The sequence below is a fragment of the Pristis pectinata genome, chromosome 7 (assembly GCF_009764475.1).
Source record: "Pristis pectinata isolate sPriPec2 chromosome 7, sPriPec2.1.pri, whole genome shotgun sequence".
Classification (NCBI taxonomy): Eukaryota; Metazoa; Chordata; class Chondrichthyes; order Rhinopristiformes; family Pristidae; genus Pristis; species Pristis pectinata.
Genome location: NC_067411.1, coordinates 56,671,242 through 56,693,037, shown reverse-complemented (window position 1 = coordinate 56,693,037; position 21,796 = coordinate 56,671,242). Strand labels below are relative to the sequence as shown.

Below are 21,796 nucleotides of genomic sequence, written 5' to 3'. Positions count from 1 at the left end.
ATTCTCACACTACTGTGCTCAGTTGTGGTGGGACACATTCAACACAATGACATTTACAGCAAATACAGCCCAAAACATTCAAAGTTTTAAAAGTATTAGGAAGGGGCAGGGTGGAAGCTAAACTGGACAATTCAAAGGAAATGCAACAACTTTTTTAAAACTTCCAAGGAGAAGCATTTTACTTGCATTAACTTGATTTTTTTTAAAAATTGAAGACAGCCAATGCCTGCAAACAATGGTCGACAAGAAAGGAGACAAGTCCAACAGTTGTAATTACAGACGCCTCTCCCTGCTGTCTACCACAGGAAAAGTCAGGATCTTGCTCAACTACCTCCTTCCAGCAAATGAAGAGCTGCACCCCAAATCAGTTTGTATTCTGCCCATCTCAGAGGCACAGTGGACATGATCTACACTTTGTATAAAATGCCTTCTTCAAACTCAAAGCCTTTGATTGCCTCAACCAAGAGGAACTGTAGAACACCATCCTCAGATTCAGCTGCCCATAGAAATTTGTACCAAGATATGCAAATCATGATCCTAAACAATGCCAATCAGGGCTGTGTCATGGCAGCAACCCCAACCACCCCACCCCCCCCCACCAAACCCCAAACATTTCTCACCTTAATGCTGCACCTCACATTTGACAAACCGCCATCAGGAGTGATTTTCAAAACTAATGGGAAATTATTCTGAGGTGCAGTTATCATAGGGACTCCCTAACCTCTGTAGTTGAGCTGCAGTATGCAGATGATCCTTTTGTTTTCACACCCTTGGAGGTCAAGCTCCAAGCCACTACCCTCTCATTAACTAAAGCATACTAGAGGATGGGCCTTGCATCAACATCCACAAGACAAAGATCATCTAACAACCTGCTCCACTGTGCAACACTGCCCTCTGAAAAGGGTTCACATCAAGATTCTGAAAAACTTGGATGACTACTCATATCTCAGAAGCCACCTCTCAATGAAGGAAGACATCAATGATGAAATTCACCTTCGCCTTCAATGCATATGCACTGCCATTGGTCAATTGAAGGGTGAAAAATCCTTCATATCTAGCACAAAACCCATGGTCTACCAGCCAGTAGTGATCCTTGCCTTATTGCACATGTCTTGGACCTGGATGACCTACAGCAGACACTTCAACGCACTGGAAAGTTAACACCAATGGCATTTCTGCAAAATCCTCCAAATTTACTGGAAGGATAACTGAACCAATGTCAATGTCTTTTCCCAGGCCAACATCCCCAGCATGGAGGCCTGAGTTACACTCATTTGGTGACTTTGGGAAGGTCATGTCATTCAAATGCCTGATACTGATACTGTTCTGAGTTCTGTCATGGGAAGAGATTAACAGGTGGAGAGAGGAAAAGATTCAAGTATATGCTGAAAGCCTCCATGCAAAAATAACATTCCCACTGAATCCAAGGAATCACTGGCCCATGACTATTCAAAGTGGAGAAAGAGCATTCAGGATGGCACTAAGAACCTTGAATCCATGCAATTGGGAGCACAAAGTCATCCTGTGCAAGCAAGAGGAGCAAACCACCTCAAACTATCCTCTTGCCTGCCCTGCCAGGCACCTCCTGCCCTATCTGTGGTTCCCACATTGGCCTCATCTATCACCTCAGAACCTACAAAACCAAAGATAAATTAAAGAGCTGGAACACAATCAGCCCATTTAGAAGCTGCTTTGTCATGCTTACTTGCAAATTATTTATACCCTGATGCAGTGAGTCACATTTTAGCTCGGATATACCAAATCCAGTTTGAAGCAGTCGTATAAAACAGGAAGCTCCTGTATTTAATCTTGGTGTATGCTCAATTGGCTCATTTGGGCAATTAGTCTCAACTTTCTCAATATAGGGAGGATGGTGGGGGTGGGGGGGGGGGGGGGGAAAGAGGGGATTTGTAGCGCCTTTGCTAATCTTGGTTGCTAACCTAATGGCTTTTAAAAGGTATTTAAAAATACTTGGTAAGAAAATATTTGTTGCAGGTTGAGAAAAGAGTAGAAAGTAGACTAATTGGATTGTTCTACAGAGGGACAATGGCCAAATCACCATGGCCACTGTCTGTACAATTCCATGGAATATCTTCTTTGCATTTTCAATATCTTATCAAGTATTTCAAAGACTATCACCGAAAAGGAACAGAAGGAAATTGCATTTTAAACCTCTGGCTAATAACCAACACAATGAAGACAATCCATATACTTAGCATTTCAATTGTTAGTTTGTCATTTGCAAGCATTGGTTGCCTCTTTAAGAAATGCTAGAAAATACTTTTTGGAAAAAGTTTTAAAACATTCGTTGTATTTCCCTCGTGTTGCCCAGTTTGATTTCCATGGGATTATTTACTGACCTATATGCTCCTGTAAAAACTCTATCTTGGGCATTGAATGGAAACAGCAAATGTAATAATTTAATCACAATACAAAATTTGAAATAAATAATGCACCAAGGAAGAAGTTATCTTCAGGATAAATATTACACTCTCCTTTACACGTTCAGCTCTGGCAAGCATTGCAATGCAATGTTGTACAAATAACCCAGACAAAATCTTCCCAACGCAGGGCCTGTGGTTTGCTCAGAATCCACTCCCCGTCCAAAAAAAAAATCAAACCCACACCCCTACTGCTTTACATCAGTACATCCATGGACAATCTACCAAACTTAAGTCCTCATGCATCATCTCTCCATCAAGAGACCTGTGGACCAGACAATCCTTCACACCCATTCCACTTCTCAACCCTTTCTACCCACATACCTCAACCCAACAAAACGTTTTGAATACTTTTCTTTCAACTAACAAGTGTAGCCTTCACTATTTGAGAGAGCAAGTTTGAGATTTACACTATCCTGCATTTCATTCTCAACTGCTCGAGCTCTCATTTTAAGACTGTGGCCTCCCTCAAGTTTTAGATACCCACAGAGAAATAATATCTCCAAATCTACCCAATTTATCCAAGAAAATTAAAGATGATTGCCTCATCTTTCCAATCTCTAGGATACATGTCAAGTTTATGCGATTTGTTCTCAAAACTTAACTATTCAAACATACCATTCTTCCCTCATCTAATTTTGGCCTCATGGGAATCCTGATTTTCACCACTTTGTGCCTAGTGCACATTTCATCTACCTAGTCAAAGTGCTGGAGCTCCTTCTTTAACACATTTATTCGCCCAATGCGCTCTCATGAAATCTGACCTCTTCCATCTCAATACCCCATATGGCTGCCTTAAATTTTGTTGGACACTCTTGAAGTAACTTAGATTATACTACTTTCCTAAAAATTCTATGCAAGTCCAAGTAGCAAATCCATATTGTATTATTGTCAAAACCAACAAATCTCTCTTGGGATACAGTGTCCAAAACTGAACACTGTACACCAGATAGGGTCTGACCTAGGCCCTGTATAGCTGAAAGAGAGCTCCTTCTCTTTTCTGTATTCCAATCCAAGGTGTGATGAAGGCCAACATTCCATTTTCCCTTTTGCATTAATGCACTAATATTTAGTATACCTTGTATATGGACAGCTTCATTCCTTTGTCTCTCCAAGGTTCTCATACTCCCCACATTAAATAAACAATTTATTTTTGATTTCTTGAATCCAATGGGGATAACAGCAAACCTCCCAACATTAAATTTGCTTTACCACAGTTTTGCCCAATCATTTAATTGTATCCTAATTTGTTACACCCTTCTCTCCACACAACTTACTGTTTATCCAACTTTATACACAGTCAATGCTGGTTAGGCCACACTTGGAGTATTGTGTGTAGTTCTGGTCACCACACCACAGGAAAGACATGATTAAGCTAGAGGGGGTAAAGTAAAGAATCACATGGACGTTGCCCGGATTGGAGGGTTTGAGTTATACAAAGAGATTGGGTAAGCGGAGCCTGTTTTCTCTGGAGTGAAGGAGGCAGAGAGGTGACATGATAGGATGTATACAAGATAATGAGAGGCACAGATAATCAGAGTTTCCCATGGTAGAGGTTTCTGAAACCAGAGAGCATAGGTTTAATGCAAGAGGGGGGAGGTTTAAAGGGGATCCAAGGGGTAAATTTTTTTTCCAGATAGTTGTTGGTATCTGGAATGAGTAGATAGGATGTAGTGGTGGAGGAATGAACAGCAACAATATTTAAAGAGGCATCTGGACAAGTACCAGAATGAGCAAGGCACAAGAGATATGGATTTAATGAGGGGAAGTGATATTAGTATAGATGGGCATGATGGTTTGCATAGATGCTGTGGGCCCGTTTCTTGTACGCATCTATGACTTTATAAACAACAAGTATGCAATTGAGATTAAGTATCTATAGATCACACATTATGGAAAATCTGAGGTTCCAGTACAGATCTCTAGAGAGCAGCATTTGTCACACTCTGCCAGAGAACATCTTTACTCTGTCTCCCATCTTTCAAACAATATCCAGTCTACAACTCAAGGTTACTGCCAATTTCACACTCTTGGATCCTCAAATCTACACAGAAAACATTTAAAGATTCCCCAATTCATACTATTGGTGTTCTCTAGAATCATCAAACCCATCAAGCTATTGACTCCTTGAATGGTCTAAAACAAAACTGTCCCAGATTCTTTTGTCTTTCAGCACCATCCGAGTAAACTCTTCTACAACCCAAAGTCTTGACACTGGTACCTGGATGCACCATATTACTCTAGTGGCTAACCATCATACAAAACTCCTGTGTTGTGTGTTTTGTTTATAAAGACAAAGATTGCTTCTGCTTTAAGTAGCCTTCTCAATTTCTACTGCAGCTTTAAAATGAGTTATGGACCTAGACTCACATTTAAATGTATTGCCTCTTCATTCTTCCACAGAAAAACAATCAATTCTCCGTAATAAACCATCAGTACACATCTTCCTAAAGTCTGTTGTCATTGTTTACTGCAAACTTTGAATTACACTTTGCAAACATATACATGTATTGAACATAAGCAAAATTTTTACTAACTTTACAGAGAATTCATATCAACCACAAACAGGGACCAATTTAAGAAACAGATCAGTCACTTTTGAATGCATTTGTTCTATCTGAGGAAGTGCTAGTTCTGGCAGTCTGTACTTAGGTGCCCAATTAGCCTACCAACCTGCAAGTTTTTGGGATATAGGAGGAAAATGGAGCACCCCGAGGAAACCCTTGCAGTCACAGCATGAACATGCAAGGTCCATACAGACAGCACTGGAGGTTAGGACTGAACCAGGGTCGCTGGGCTTGTGAGGCAGCAACTTTATTAGCTGCACCACTAAGCCACACATTTATACCTTGTGATTTGCTAAAGTTAAAATCCATTGAATTAGATGGTTAACCCTCTTCCACAACTAGCAAACTGCAGGACATCAGCAGCAGAGAGGACTTCCAAGCCCCAACTGTCCTGACATGATATAGTTAACACCGTCTCAATACTAGTTTAATATTCTGTACACTGTCACAGCACTGGCTACACTGGAGGACAACCAGGGATGAACAATTAAAACTTGGCCAGAGCCTGGTACATCCCAGGAATGAATATTGTAGGACACTAAATATGGTTATAATAAAAATAAAAGACTTCTCTCAGAATTCATACCACTGAAGTACAAGGGGCCTTGAGAGATCTGGAGAGGTATTTAGGTAATTTAATGGAGCAAATGAACTTCTGTGGAAACTCAGAAGTTAGAAATAGACGGTCATTGAGTATGTAGCAATCAGGTTTTACATTTCATTATAATGCATGAATAAATTAGTTAATTGTTTATAAATCAGCACTGTAATAGTTGGAATAAGAGTCAGAGAATCACTCAAAGCATTGACATGGCTGGTAGGCCTAGTTTCAACATGTCTCTTATTTTGATGACTGAAAAAACCCTGCACCAAGAGTGGAGGTAATTGCTCCAGGCTGTCCATCAGATTGGTAAACTTTACATCAGAGACACACATTAAGATTGCAGACAATTCCAGGGAACTTTTTTTGATAAATGAATGGAGAACTATGGAGAGGATATTAATTTTCCTAACAGGTGCTCCTAGAGCCTTAATGCTCCACACTGGGAGTGCACGCAGCTATGATTCACCCTAAAGCTCATCCTCATAAAACAAGTTAATGAACTATATTCTATATTTACACACTGGTCGCAAAGCAGGACAAAGAAAATAACACCATTCTAATGCCAGTCAATTCCCCCATTAACATGATGGCAACAACCTTTATCACTATTTGACAGCTTAATACCTACCACATAGCATTTCTTTCATCCCCTTCACAGAACACACAAATACAGTAGGCTTGTTGAGGAGACGCGCTTGGAAAATTCTGCTCCCAAAGCTATCAATTCGGCTATTGCAAAAATGCACAGGATCCTTGTAGAAATCGTATGATTTATCACCAATTAAAGCATATCCTGAACTTCCAGGAATCTTGTTCTGGGACATCGTTATTCAATGACCTTCCTGAAAATGGGAAATAAATTACACAAGATCAGTACTCAAAATTGTATGATTTTCACTGAGTTTTTTTTAAAAAAAAGGAGTAATAGAACTGTAGAGCAGGGAAATGGGCATATTGCTTTTTGCTCCATATTCCAGCATCTGTAGTCTCGTGTCTCTATTCAAGTGCCTGTCTAAACATCTCTTAAACCTAGTAATTGTATCCAATTCCACAACTTCCTTTGGGAGCGCATTCCAGATATCAACAACACTTTTAAAACAAAACTTACCCCTCAGATCTCCTTTAAAACTCCCTCCTCTCACCTTCAACTTTTGCCTTTTTGTTTTTGATATCCCTACCATGGGAAAGTGATGTTGATTATATACCCCATCTATGCCCCTCAATTTATATAGCTAGTAAGCCATCCCTCAGCCTCTCGCTCTACTGAAAACAAGCCAGCCTATCCAATCTCTTCCCATGACCTCCAATCCAGGCAACATCCTTGTGAATTTTCTTTGCACTTTCCCTAGCACAATCACATCTTTCCGATGGTATGGCAACAGAACTGTCCACAATCCTCCAAGCATGACCTAACTAGTGTTTCGCAAAATAGCAACATAATGTCCTCTTTATTTTCTATGCCTGACCTATGAAGGCAGGTATGCCTTCTTTACCAACCTAGCGACCAGTGTTGCCACTTTCAGGGAGCTATGAACTTGAGCAGAGGACCTATGCGCCCATCGAAATTCCTTAGATCGCTACCAATTACTCTACAGGTCCTACCCCACACAACTTCACAAAGTGCACCACCTTGCACTTGCTGGATTTAAATTCCATCTACCAACATTCTACCCTACTTTCCAACTGACTTGTATCCTGCTGTAGTCTTAGACAACCTTCCTTGTTATTCACAACACCAGCAACTTTCGTGTCATCTACAAGCTTACCCATCATACCTCATACATTCATATCCAACTCATTAACATACAATCACAAAGTTCCAACAGCAATCTTGGTGGTACACTACTGGTCATAAACTTAATAATCAGAAAAACATCCTTCCAGGACTACCCCCTGCCTCCTATCACCAAGGCAATTTTGGAAGTGATTAGTCATCTCCCCTTGGATCTCATGAGCCTTAACCTTCTGGACTAGCCTACCATGGGGGACCTTGTCAAATGCCTTCCTAAAGTCCATATACTGTAAACAACATCTACCACTCTGCCTCTATCTCCTTGATTACCTCCTCAAAACACTATCAAATTAGTGAAATAAGATATCCCCTTCAAAGCCATGCTGACTACCCCCAATCAATCCCTTTCCATAAGTACATGATTTCCCTACCACTGATGCAAGGTTCACGTACCTGTAGTTACCAGATTTATCCCTGCTGCCCTTCTTCATTAAAGGAACAACATTAGATCTCCTTCAGTCTACTGGTACTTCACCTGTGGCTAATGAAGAAGCAAAAATCTCCATCAGAACCCAGTAATCTCCTCCCTTGTTTCCCATAGCACTCTGGGATAGATCTTATCCAGCCCTGGGATTTATCTGGCCATGTGTTTGAGAATATCTAACACCTCCAAGTTCATAATACCCACACACTTTAGACAATAAATGTATCCCTCTGAACTATCATCCACTTCCTTCTCCTTGGCAAAAACAGCTGAGAAGCAAGCAAACAGTTGACCTCACCTACATCACCTAGCTCCACACATAGATGACCCCTTTGGTCCCCAAAGGTACCACTCTTTCCCTGGCTACCCCCTTGCTCCTAATACATAAAGATTTGGGATTCTCCTTAATCTTACCTGCCAAAGAGATTTCATTACCTCTTTTTGCCCTTCATATTTCCTTCTTAAGATTTTTTCAGCACCCTCTAAATTCCTCAAGGGACTCACTTGATTTAGTTGTCTATACACATCACATGTCCTTGCGTTTCCTGATCAAACCTTTAACAACCTTTGTCATCCAAGGTTCCCTAATCTTGCCATTTTTCCTTTCAACCTTACCAGAACATGCTGTCCCCAAACTCAACCTGGTTAGCCTGACCTCAGTGGTTGGTAAGATTTTAAGCATCCATTAGTTCTGTCTTTGACAAGGTGCCACACACAAAAGATAGAGCCCATGGTGTTAGAGGCAAAGTACTAGCATGGACAGAAGATTGACTGACTAGCAGAAGTCAGAGGGTGGGGATAAAGGGGTCCTTTTCAGGATGTCTGCCAGTGATTAGTGGATTTCTGCAGGGGTCAACATTGGGACTGCAACTTTTCACCTTATACATTCATGATCTGGATGAAGGAACTGATGGCATTGTGGCCAAGTTGGCACACAATACCAAGATAGGTGGAGAGACAGGTTGTGTCAGAGGCAGGGAGTCTGCAGAAGGACTTGCACAGGTTAGGAGAGTGGGCAAAGAAGTGGCAGATGGAATACAGCACAGGGAAGTGTGGGGTTATGCACTTTGGTAGGAAGAGTAAAGGTGTAGACTATTCTCCAAATGGGGAGTGAATTCACAAATCAGAGGTGCAAAGGGACTAGAGAGTCCTAGTTCAGGATTCCCTTAATCTTAACTTGCAGGTTGAATCTGTAGGCAAATGCAATGTTAGCATTCATTTTGAAAGGACTAGAATATAAAAGCAAGGATATACTGCTGAGGCTTTATAAGGCATTGTTCAGGCCACATTTGGAATATTGAGAGCAATTTTGGGCCGCTATCTGAGGAAGGATGTGCTGGCCCCGGACAGGGTCCAGAGGACATTCACAAGAATGAAATATACAAGGAGCATTTGATGTCTCTGGGCCTGTATTTGATGGAAGTTCAGAAAGATGAGGGGAGGATCTCATTGAACCCTACGTGATACTGAAAGGCCTAGATAGAGTGGACATGGAGAGGATGTTTCCATTTATAGGAGAGTCTAGTATCCAAGGCCACAGCCTCAGAATAAAGAAACATCCCTTTAGAACTGAGATGAGAAGGAATTTCTTCAGCCAGTTGGTGAATCTGTGGAATTTGTTGCCACAGAGTGCTGTGCAGGCCAAGTCACTGGGTGTGTTTAAGGCAGAGATCAATAGGTTTTTGATTGGTAAAGGGGAGAAGGCAGGAAAATGGTGTTTAAAAAAAAAACAACCATGATTGAATGGACAAGCAGATTCAATGGGCCAAATGCTCAATTCTGCTCCTATATTTTATGGTCTTTTGAACTCTTGCTGACTCCCTTTTAAAAGACTCCCATTTTACAGATGTTGCTTCATCTGCAGGCATCTGTTCACAATCTACTTTCACCAGCACTTCTTTTGCTCTGTCAAAAAAAAAATCAGCCTTCCCCCCCCAAATTAGGATCTTAACTTGAGGACCAACCTTCTCCATTTCCATAACTACCTTGAAACTTACAGAACTGTGGTCACTAGTTCCAAAGTGTTCCTCAACTAATACTTCCCCCACCTGTCTGGGGTCACTTTATAAGAGGTCAAATAGAGCCCCTTCTCTGGCAAGGCCACCTTGAACATATTTCATATATTCCACCCCATTAAGCCCTTTACACCAAGGCAATCGCAGTCAATACTGGGAAAGTTAAAATTCCCCACTACTGTAACTCTATTGCTTTTACACTTCTGAGATTTCCTTACACGGCAGTGTAGCACTATTACAGTGCCAGTGACCCAGGTTCAATTCCGGCTGCTGTCTGTAAGGAGTTTGTATGTTCTCCCCGTGACTGCGTGGGTTTCCTCCGGGTGCTCCGGTTTCCTTCCACATTCCAAAGACGTACAGGTTAGGAAGCTGTGGGCATGCTAGGTTGGCACTGGAAGCGTGGCGACACTTGCGGCTGCCCCAGAACATTTTGCGTGAAGATACATTTCACTGTGTTTCAATGCATGCATGACTAATAAAGATATCTTATCTATTGTTCCAATTCCTGCTAACTATTGGGAGGCCTATAGTATAACCCCAGCAAACTGATCACCCCTTGTGATATATATGAATAGAAATTAGGAATAAACAAGACAAAGGAACAGAAGTAGGCCATACGGCCCATTGAGTCTGCTCCATGAGCTAAACCAAAACTATTCCTATCTAGCCCCAATTTCTGGCCTTATCCCCACATCCCTTGATATCTTGACTAATTAGATACTTATCTCCTCCTTAAATGCCCCCAATGATTGGGCCTCCACAGCTGTACGTGGCAAAGAATTCCATAATTTCACTACCCTCTGGCTAAACAGATTTCTCCTCATTTCTGTTTTAAACCGCTACCCTCTAATTCTAAGATTGTGCCCTCTAGTCCTGGACTCACCCACCAGGGGAAACAGCTTAACCACGTCTACTCTGTCCAGTCCTTTCAACATTCTAAATGTTTCTATGAGGTCCCCTCTCATTCTTCTGTATTCCAGGAATCATCCTCGTAAATCTCTTCTGAACCCTCCCCAACATCAGTACATCCTTCCTAAGATATGGGGCCCAAAACTGCACACAGTATTCCAAATGAGGCCTTACTAGTGCTCCATAGAGCCTCATCAACACTTCCCTACTTTTACACACTATACCTTTCGAAATGAATGCCAACATAGCATTCACTTTCTTTACCGCCAATCCAAGCTGGTGGTTAACCTTTAGGGTATCCTGCATGAGGACCCCCAAGTCCCTTTGTACTTCTGTACTTTGAATTTTCTCCTCTTCTAGATAATAATCTGCCCATTTATTTCTTTTTCCAAAGTGTACAACGGCACATTTCGCAACATTGAATCTCATCTGCCATTTCCTTGCCCATTATCCTAAACTATCTAAGTCTCTGTGCAACCTTTAATACTCCCTACTCCTCCACCTATCTTGGTGTAGTCTGCAAACTTAGCCACAAAACCATTTACTCCATCATCCAAATCGTTAATGTACAAAATAAAAAGAAGTGGCCAACACCGACCCCTGCGGAACACCACTAGTAACCAGTAGCCAACCAGAACAGGATCACTTTATTCTCACCTTTTGCTTTCTGCCTACCAGCCAATGCTCCACCCATTCTAATATCCTTCTATGAGCTCTCATCTTATTAATCAGCCTCTTGTGCGGCACCTTGTCAAAGGGCTTTTGAAAGTCTAAATACACAACATCCACAGCCTCTCCCTTATCCACCCTACCTGAGATTTCCTCAAAAAACTCCAATAGGTTGGTCAAGCAGGATCTTCCCTTCACGAAACCATGATGGCTTGGACCTATCTTGCCTTGCACTTCTAGATATTCCATAACCTCATCCTTGAGGATCAATTCCAATAACCTTCCCTACAGCCTCATGGGGTGATCCGTTCAGGATATTCCCTCTACATATTCCTATGATGCTCTTCCTAATCAGCAGTAGGACTCTCCCTCCTCTTTTGCATCCCCCTCTGTCACACCCAAAACATTAAACTGCCAGTCCTGCCTTTCACTCAACCATGTTTCTCTGATGCAATAATATCATAATTCTTATGCTGAAGCACCTTACATTAGAATAAATGCAGTTGAGCCAACAACCACCCACCCCCCAAATAAACAGATGCTCAATTTATGCTCTACGTTCAGGTCCACCTCGCCACCCATCATACTGCTACTGGGTTACTCACCGCACTGCCAAACACTCAAGTAGCATAAGCAAACCTCCCTGCAACAATATTGGTCCCCCTTCAGTTTGGATGCAACTCATCCTTCTTGTACAGGTTCCATCTGCCCTGGAAGTAATCACAATGATACAAGTACCGAAAGCCCTCCCATCTGCACCATCTATTTAGCTACATATTCATCTGCCCCCATCCTTCTATTTTTACCCTCGCTAGCACATGGCAGAAATCTGAATAACCAAAGTTACAGCAAAAATTTTGGTCACTCAGATTTTTAATCGTTGGGGATAACCTTGTGCTATTGATTCTGACCAGGGTACTCATTATATAGGCAAGGTTATGCGACACACTATGGCTTTGTTCAGTATCGACCAAGAATTTCCCCCCTCTAATGGTATTGTTTAACCCATGAATTGCAATTTAAAAGTTTACTACACAATTCCAGCTGGGCAGACGTGTTGTCCTTCACATTAATGATTATTCACAATACCATCTCTACTTCGACAGGATATACCCCACACCAATTCATGCTAGACAATGGACAGACTGGTTGGTATCATATCAACAAGCAAAAGCTCTTGGCCCTCAAAAGTTGCCATCAGTGGCACTTCCTTCTTGCTGGCCTGACAAAGCCGGAGCTCTACTCAGAGCCCAAGTGGCCAAACTATGGTCATCGACACAGACGTAGATGCCGGCAATATTACTGTGGGAGGTGTCGTGGACCAGGCGACTGACTGCCCTGTATTCCCTCAACTTCAAAAGTGACAGATACTTTGCCCCACCTCACACTTTATGGTAATAATTCCAAACTGTACATAATTGAGAAACTTTCCCTTGCAACTTTGCCTCTAGGATACATCTTATTTCACATAACCAAATAAGCATAACAATAATAATGGTGATTATTTATGACTGTTATTTCATTCACTCATTGGCAAAGAGAAATCACTCAGCAGTTACATGAGGCATTTAAGTTACTTAGCAAACCTGCTAACTAAATCTATACCTGATTGTATATTGCCTATGTTTGGATTTACCCACTTAGAAAACTTATGTCATCCAGTAGTCTCTACCACCTGTAGAGAGAACCACATCCTACACAACCCCACAGCAGAGCCACAAAGGGCAAGCATGGTCTTGGGAAAAACATAGGGATTGAGTTTGGGTTGGGGGAGGGGCGGGGGGGAAGAAGTGGTTTGGGGGTAGCTCACTTCGGCAATGAGTTTGCCAAGAATAACAAGGATAATATTTGGTGTTGTAAAAACTAAAGATATGGAACAGCAATTCACCACCCCAATGCCATAGAAAGCAATGCTTTGCATGCAGACAGTAGCAGCAACCACATCAAAAGGAGGAATACTGGTGTCATCAGTAAATGCAGATGGAAGCTAACACCAGGTTTATAAGAATAGCAACCAACTGCTAATTGTATGAATCTGTACAATGATGTGGTGCACCAGGAGTAATGAAGCAGACAAGGGAACAATTAGGTGATGGCAGAACAAGATCAATGAGAGCAAGGGGAACAGCTAATTGTGATCATAATATGAAAGCAGGGAAACTTGCACCAAATTATTCTATACATCTTTTACTCGGAACAGAACTGGTCACTATTTGATCCATTGGGTCCATGCTGGCTCACCAGCAAACAATCCCATTAGTCCCATTCCCTCACATCCCTGCAACTTATTCTCTCACACCTGTCCATCAATTCCCCTTTGATTCATTCCTTTTTGCCACTAACCAACACCAAATAGTAATTTGGAGTAACTGATTAATTTACTAGCTCAGATAGACGTTTTAGTCAGCATGGACAAGTAGGGCTGAAGAGCCTGTTTCTGTGCTGTACAACTTTATGACAGAGTGCTTTTAGGAACTGGGAGGAAACTTGAGCACCCAGAGGAAACACACACAGACAAAAAGTGCAAATTCCACACAGACAACACTTGAAGTCAGGATCAAACCTGAATTTGTGGAGCTGCAAGGGAGGTGCACTAACTATTGTGACACCTACAGACAAAAGCTCACTGATTTCCAAAACAAAAACCCCCATGTAATCTTGGCTCATTAAATACCCAGTCATCCTCAAGAGGTGGCTTGTGAAATGAAAACTCTGCAGGTATTCCCACGATCAGATACAAATTTATACCCGTTCTATTGTGCAATGCAATGTGAAATTTGGTCATTACACTTGAATCAAATACATCCTAAACAAAGTTTCCTACTAATAAATAATGTTAGCATTTTGATAAGCAGTATTGGAATATTTAACATTAATTTGTAAAATCTAAAAGAGTACAAAATAATGATGCAAGTGTTTAACCTTGCTGAAACAACTGGGAAAACCATGGCCTTTTCCAAAGGGATAGAAATCACAGAAATAAAAGAGAAAATGTTGGAAATACTCAGATTACATGGCATTTGTAAAAAAAAGTATAATGTTTCAGGTTGATGACTTTTCATCAGAACCTTTAGTGTTTTTCTGCTCTTCACGGGTGCCACATGACCTGCTGAATATTTACAGCATTTTCTCTTTTTGTTTCATATTTCCAGTTCCTGTAATTTTTTAACTTTTACAAATTGCAGAGACAAAGACTATTGTTAGTGAAATGATGGAACTATAGAAGTAAAGAAATCTTTGTGCCAAATTATATGTATCAATGGAATAAATTATAAACGTATTAAAAGTGCATCAGCTAGAGGTACAAGCCAAACAGAAACAACATAAATAAAAACTTTACAAATGAAATCTTATAGGTAAATACATTTAATACAAATATAAAATCACCATTCATATTTCATAATCCATTGGCTACAAATAATTTCAGAATAAACTAACATTGTTAAAAGTGTGCTGCAAACACACAAGCTCTTTCCTACTTTTATAAACACTATTTTCTAAGTCATTATAATTTCCTTTTCCTGAAGCAAAATGAAACCATGGAATTAAAGAACATTTGAATTTCAGGGAGTTCTCACAGCTGAACTGTACACAATATAATCCCACAAATGCCAATGAAATAATTAAACCACTTTAGTTATATTGGTTGAGACATAAATGGAGAGAGATAACCTAATTCTAGGAACCTAAATGGAATGTTGGCCTTTATTACAGAATTGGCAAAGAAAAAGAGCACTCAATTACTACTGTGCTGCATACCGAACTATGCTTGAATCTCTGGTGTGGTACTGGATGCTCAGAAGTCAAGCAAGAGGCTATCAAATGGAAAAAAAGGATGAACACTAATGACATTTTAACAGTTGATAGTCGAGTACAATTTTAGCGTTGAACTTCCTACTACGTAGTGTGTGTTGTTAAATAACTTTAAAGTTACAGAAAGATTGCATCATAAAAATAGGAAATGCTGTAAACTGTAAGTGAGTCAGAACATGAAAGGAAGTAAACAGGTGACTGTTTTACGGGCATCCTCTGGCTAGAGGCGAAACACACAGAACTTTCCCACCATAAATGAAGTTTTCCCGGATTTCTGATGAGGAGCCCCCGAGAGACGGGGGATTCTCAATAAAAAAAATCTATAAATCGCAACTGGCGTCTTGGCAGAAAGCGAGGGAGATTCAAGGCCAAATGTCAACAGATGCTGCCGGACAGTCCCGGCCACGCAGATGGACGGCGACAAGGACTCGGACGGGATGGGAGCACCCTGGGACAAAGGCCGGTCCCGGAGCCCTGGAGATGACACCCACCCCGGATCCTCAAACTACCGGCGCCCCGCTCAGCAACAGGTACTGACCCAGCACAGCGGCTCCGCCAGTCCAACTCCCCGCGGCGTAGCTCTTCCCGGCCCCCGATCCAGCTCACCTTCCCCCGGTCTCGCCCCCTCAACCAATCCCGTTCACCCAGACTCGGTTCCACCGCCTAAAACACCTGGGCAGGTGGCACCGCACTGGACTCTCATTAGTCAGTCCGGGCGACTGACAGAAGAATTGTCCAATCGGCTAACGAACCGCGTCACTCCTTCGACTGTTTCCCTCCGAATGCTCCGTATCAGGGAGCAGGGAAACAAGCTCTTCGGCCCACCGCGTCTATGCCAGCTACCGCCTGTCTACTTGTCCCACTTTCCAGCCCTCTAAGCCATTGGCGTTTCAAGTGGTCATCCCAATACTTATTAAATGTTGTGAGAGACTCTCATTAGGCAATGCGTTCCAGATTCGAACCACCCTCTAGATGAAAAGAAAATCCTCATCTAACTCTACCCTTACCTTAAACCCATGGCCTCTGGTTTTAGACTTTTATGCAAAAGGGAAAAGTTTTGCAATGCCTACCCTACCCGTGCCCCTTATATTTTTGTATCCCCCAATCAGGATTCCCTCTGTTTCTTCTGCTCAACCAATCTCTTCATATTGCTGAAATACTCCATCTCTGGCCACATTCTGGTTAATCTCCCATGCAATCTCTCTAGTTCAATCACATTTTATCAATGCACCGTAGAAAGTATCCTATCTGGAGGCATTACGGCTTGGTATAGCAATTGCTCTGCCTGGGATCGCAAGAAACTGCAGAGAGTTGTGGACACAGCCCAGCGCATCATGAAAACCAGCCTCCCCTCCATGGACTCTGTCTATACTTCTCGCTGCCTTGGTGAAGCTGCCAGCATAATCAAAGACCCCACCCACCCAGGTCATTCTCTCTTCTCCCCTCTCCCATCAGGCAGAAGGTACAGGAGCCTGAGGGCACGTACCACCAGGCTCAAGAACAGTTTCTATCCCACTGTGAAAAGACTATTGAACGGTTCCCTTATATGATGAGATGGACTCTTCACCTCACCATCTACTTTGTTAGGGCCTTGCACCTTATTGTCTACTTGCAATGCACTTCTCTGTAGTTGTGACACTGTACTCTGTACTCTGTTATTGTTTTTACCCTGTGCTACCTCAATGCGCTGTGTAATGAATTAATCTGTATGACGGGTATGCAAGACAAGTTTTTCACTGTACCTCAGTACAAGTGACAATAATAAACCAATACCATACCAATACATCATACCTTTTACATGGCTATCAGAACCACACACAGTACTTCAGCAGTTGCCTAGCTAATGGTTTATGTAGTTGTACCATAACTTCCTTGCTCTTATATTTTATATCCTGACTTATGAAGGCAAGTATCCCATATGCCTTCTTAACCACTTTATCTACCTGTACTGCAGCCCTCAGGGATCCTTGGCCATGTACAACAAGGTCTCTTATTCCTCAGTACTTCCTAGAATCCTACCATCCATTGTGTATATCCTAGACTTATTAGTCCTCTCAAATGCATCTCCTCTATTTCCTGCACTTCTGGTCTTATCCCCTCTCCTCCCAGCCAGACCAAGAGTGGGATTCCCTTGTCTTCACCATCCACCTCACCAGTCTCTATGTTCAATGGTTCATCTTCTGTAAGTTCTGCCGCAATCAATGTGTGATGCCATCACCAGACCCTTTCCCTCCCTGGAGCAAAAAATAAACTGCCAGAGGAACTCGGTTGGTCAGGCTGCATCTGTGGAAGCAGAGGGATGGTCAAAGTTTCAGGATGAGATCCTGCGTCATGACTCCCTCCTATACCTTTCAACTTCTGTAGAGACTATTTCTTCTGCAACTTCCTGGTTCACTTTACCATCATCATCAACACCCACTCCCATTCTTGTGGCATCTTCCCATGCAACTGTGGGAGATGCAATACCTTCTCTTTTACTTCCCTTACCACCGTCAAGGGACTAAAACTCTCCTGCCAAGAGATTGGCTTGTACTTCTTCCAGTTTAATGCACTGCATTTAGTGCTTGCAATGTGGTCTTTGTATTGGAGAAACGAAATGCAGATTGGGTGACCATTTTACAGAGCACTTTGGTACAGTCTGCAAATGTAAGCTTCAGCTTCCAGCTTATTGTCACTTTAGTTGTCCATCCCGTTCCCACTCTGATTTTTCAGTCTTTGGCCTTCAATGAAATCCCAGGGAAGCTCAAAGAACATCCCATCATCTGCCCAGGCATGTTACAACCCTCAGGACTCAACTTAGAGTTCAGCAATTTCAGACAACCAGCTTTTCTAGTTCGTATCAGAATTGGCCAGTTCTGTTGAAAAACCTGTACATTAATCCCATTTTGCTTTCTCTGCAGATGCTGCTTGACAAATTATTTCCAGCATTCTCTTTCATTTCCAGTAGCTGTTATATTCTGTATCTCATGGTTCCAGCTTTTTTCTCTCCCCTGTTATTATTCATCTCCTGCTATTTATAGCTTCTTCAGACAGATCAGCTGCAATTAACAAAACCATCACCGTCCTCTCCTACCCAGCACCATCATCAGTGGCATCACTCGGTCTCTCTTCATCTCCACCCTAGCACACATATTCCCTTTATTTTCTCCACCCCTCTCCCTTCTCTACAATTTAAAACATATTTTATTACTAACTTACCCTAGAGCTGATTAAATCATCCACCTGAAATGTTAACTATGTTTCTTTCACTACAGAGGCTATCTGGTTTGATGAGTATTTCCAACATTTCCTACTTTTATTTCAGGTTTCTAGCACCTGCATCTTTTTAGGTTTTTGATTATCTGACTCTTTAGATTTGTATGACACCTTATCACATCTCACCAAAAGATGAAAAACAGTTCTAATCTATTATAAATAATAAAACTTGATAAACAACAATGGGACAATGATTAACATATTACTAATATTGATCAGGGCACCAAACCACATTCCTTCAGTCCGTCAAAAGTACACCGCCTTTCCCAAATTAGTACATGATGATTAAGCAAGGACTGGAACTGATTAAAGTAAGCAAGAAAATAGTGCTGGGAAAATATTGGCTCTAAATCTTCAGGATTCCGTGACTTTCATTCCAGTATTTTAGAGGACATAGATAAAGGCATTTTACATGCTTTAGCCATAACTCTAAGCTCCCTTCATTTGAGAATTACCTTTTTGGACTGGAAAATTGCAAAGGTGATTCCATTATTCCACAATGGACAGAAAAGAAAGCAAAACAAAGTTGTGACTGTTGAGCTAAGCATTCAATCGGCCATAACGTCATTGAACGGTAGTATAGATTGAGGAACTGAATGTCCCATGTTCCTGAATCAATCATTTATATGTATTTACCTTATTTTTTCTAACTTTCCCTCTGTCCTCACTGAATGACTTCATTTAGCTATTCCTCCAGGAAATTATATGTAAAACCCTTTGATTCCACTGTTTACTCACACAGCCTAGTGCCTTCCCATTTTGCTAATTTGCTTGTCTTTCTGGAGTACCTTCCACCTTTTTTGTATGTATCAAACTGTGTACTTCTGTGTTATCAAGATCTTGTAAAGTGATTATTCAAACATGCCCCTAAAACCCATAAGTGGTACAGCACCCTGTTCTCTAATTATTTGGTTCTCCAAAAACTCGGTTTGTTGAGTATATACTTTAGTTACTCAAACACATTGGGTATCCTTGATTCTCCATGCTCATTAATTTCATTTCAAATTATGGCTTTTAAGCATTTGCCTAGAGTAAGCATTAGTTTAACTATCAAAAGATCTCTTGTCTTGTACAAGGTATTTCATTGGTGCTCTCTGGTTCACTACCATGCATTGCATAGAAGCCCAGTGTGTTCCACATTCAAGTCTAATTCATTATATTTATTATGAAAAGCAAGAGCCTGGTGAAACACACCACCCTTTGCTTTCTTTCAATTTTTAACTCAACCGACTTTTTTTATTTCAACTGGCCACTTTACAGTGGATCCCTTGAGCTTTTAAGAACACAAGAACATAAGAAATAGAAGCAGGAGTAGGCCATCTAGCCTACTGAGCCTGCTCCACCATTCAATAAGATCATGGCTGATCTGGCTGTGGACTCCAATCCACCTACCTGCCTTTTCCCCATAACCCTAAATTCCTCTATTATGCAAAAATCAATCTGTGTCTTAAATATATTTAATGAGGTGGCCTCTACTGCTTCCCTGGGCAGAGAACTCCACAGATTCACTACTCTCTGGGAAAAGCAGTTTCTCTTCATCTCCGTCCTAAATCTATTCTCCCAAATCTTGAGGCTTTGTTCCCTAGTTCTAGTCTCACCTACCAGTGGAAATGACCTTCCTGCCTCCATCTTATCTATTCCTTTCATAATTTTATGTGTTTCTATAAGATCCCCTCTCATTCTTCTGAATTCCAGTGAGTATAGTCCCAGACGACTCAATCTCTCCTCATAGGCTAACCCCCTCATCTCCAGAGTCAACCTGGTGAACCTTCTCTGCACTGCCTCCAAAGCCAGTATATCTTTCCTCAAGTAAGGAGAGCAGAACTGCACACAGTACTCCAGGTGCAGCCTCACCAGTACCCTGTACAGCTGTAGCATAACCTCCCTGCTCTTAAATTCAATCTCTCTAGCAATGAAGGTCAACATTCCATTTGCCTTCTTGATAACCTGTTGCACCTGCAAACCAACCTTTTGCGATTCATGTACAAGCACTCCCAAGTCCCTCTACACAACAGCATGCTGCAATCTTTCACCATTTAAATAATAATTTGATCTCCTATTTTCTTTCCAAAGTGGATGGCCTTGCATTTACCAACATTCTACTCTATCTGCCAGACCCTTGCCCACTCAATTAACCTATCTATAGCTCTCCGCAGGCGCTCCGCATCCTCTGCATAATTTGCATTTCCACTCAATTTAGTGCCATGAGCAAACTTAGATGCGCTACACTCAGTCCCCTCTTCCAAATTGTTAACATATATATCGTAAACAGTTGTGGGTCCAACACTGACCCTTGCAGCACTCCGCTCACCACTGATCGCCAACCAGAGAAGCACCCATTTATCCCAACTCTCTGCCTTCTATTGATTAACCAATCCTCTATCTATGCTAATAGATTACCCCCAGCTCCATGCATCCTTATCTTATGGATAAGTGTTTTATGTGGCACCTGATTGAACACCTTCTGGAAATCCAAATATACAACATCCACCTGTTCCCCTTAATCCACTGCGCTCATTATATCCTCAAAAAACTCCAGTAAGTTTGTCAAAGAGGACCTGCCCTTCCTGAATCCATGCTATGTCGACCTGATGGAACTACTTCTATCCAGATGTGTTGCTATTTCTTCCTTATTGATTGCTTCAAGCATTTTCCCGACCTTAGATGTTAAGCTAACCTACCTTTTGCCTACATCCTTTTTTAAACAGTGGTGTGACATTCACTGTCTTCCAATCTGCCGGGACCTGCCCAGAGTCCAGAGAATTTTGGTAAATTGTCACAAACACCTCTACTATAACTTCCACCATTTCTTTCAGTACCCGGTGATGCATCCCATCAGGACCAGGGGACTTGTCTACCTTTAGACCCATTAGTTTGCTCATCACTACCTCTTTAGTGATAGCAATTGTATCGAGATCCTCACCCCCTTCGCCTCCATGACATCTCTCTTTGGCATGTTGTATGTGTCCTCCACCATGAAGACCAACAGAAAATAGTCACTCAAGGCCTCAGCCATTTCCATATTACCCAATATTAATTCCCCCTTCTCATCTTCTAAGGGACCTACATTTACTTTCGCCACCCTTTTCTGCTTTATATAATTATAAAATCTTGTACTATCTGTTTGTATATTTTGTGCTAGTTTACTTTCCTAATCTATCTTACCATTCCTTATTGCTTGCTTAGTGGTTTTGTTGCTTTTTAAAGTTTTCTCAATCTTTCAGTTTCCCACTACTCATGGCGACTTTGTATGCATGAGCTTTTAGCTTGATGCCTTCTTTTATCTCCTTAGTTATCCAAGGCTGGC

At 41.6% G+C, this 21,796-nt stretch overlaps 2 protein-coding genes across 8 annotated transcripts in view; one reads left to right on the top strand and one right to left on the bottom strand.

Annotated features, from left to right (window-relative positions):
• The window catches only part of LOC127572970 (uncharacterized), a 95,487-nt gene extending 79,566 nt beyond the window's left edge, over positions 1-15,921 (bottom strand). For 2 of the 6 annotated variants that reach the window (XM_052020705.1, XM_052020706.1), the window contains exons 1-3: positions 15,773-15,874; positions 7,798-7,885; positions 6,241-6,454 (exon numbers count right to left, since the gene is read on the bottom strand). In XM_052020705.1, the coding sequence (XP_051876665.1) occupies positions 6,241-6,436 (196 nt within the window). In that variant the 5' untranslated portion in view covers positions 6,437-6,454; positions 7,798-7,885; positions 15,773-15,874. Of the gene's footprint in view, positions 1-6,240; positions 6,455-7,797; positions 7,886-15,772 lie in introns of those variants that run through there. The other 4 variants (XM_052020704.1, XM_052020708.1, XM_052020703.1 and 1 more) reach the window with 4 other exon arrangements.
• LOC127572972 (ovomucoid-like) overlaps positions 15,386-21,796 on the top strand; it is a 72,890-nt gene continuing 66,479 nt past the window's right edge. Inside the window, exons 1-2 of one of the 2 annotated variants that reach the window (XR_007956720.1) lie at positions 15,386-15,764; positions 16,471-16,495. Coding sequence is in view for 1 of the 2 variants with exons in the window: in XM_052020709.1 (XP_051876669.1) it covers positions 15,645-15,764 (120 nt within the window). In the remaining variant the exon portion in view is untranslated. Of the gene's footprint in view, positions 15,765-16,470; positions 16,496-21,796 lie in introns of those variants that run through there. The other variant, XM_052020709.1, reaches the window with a different exon arrangement.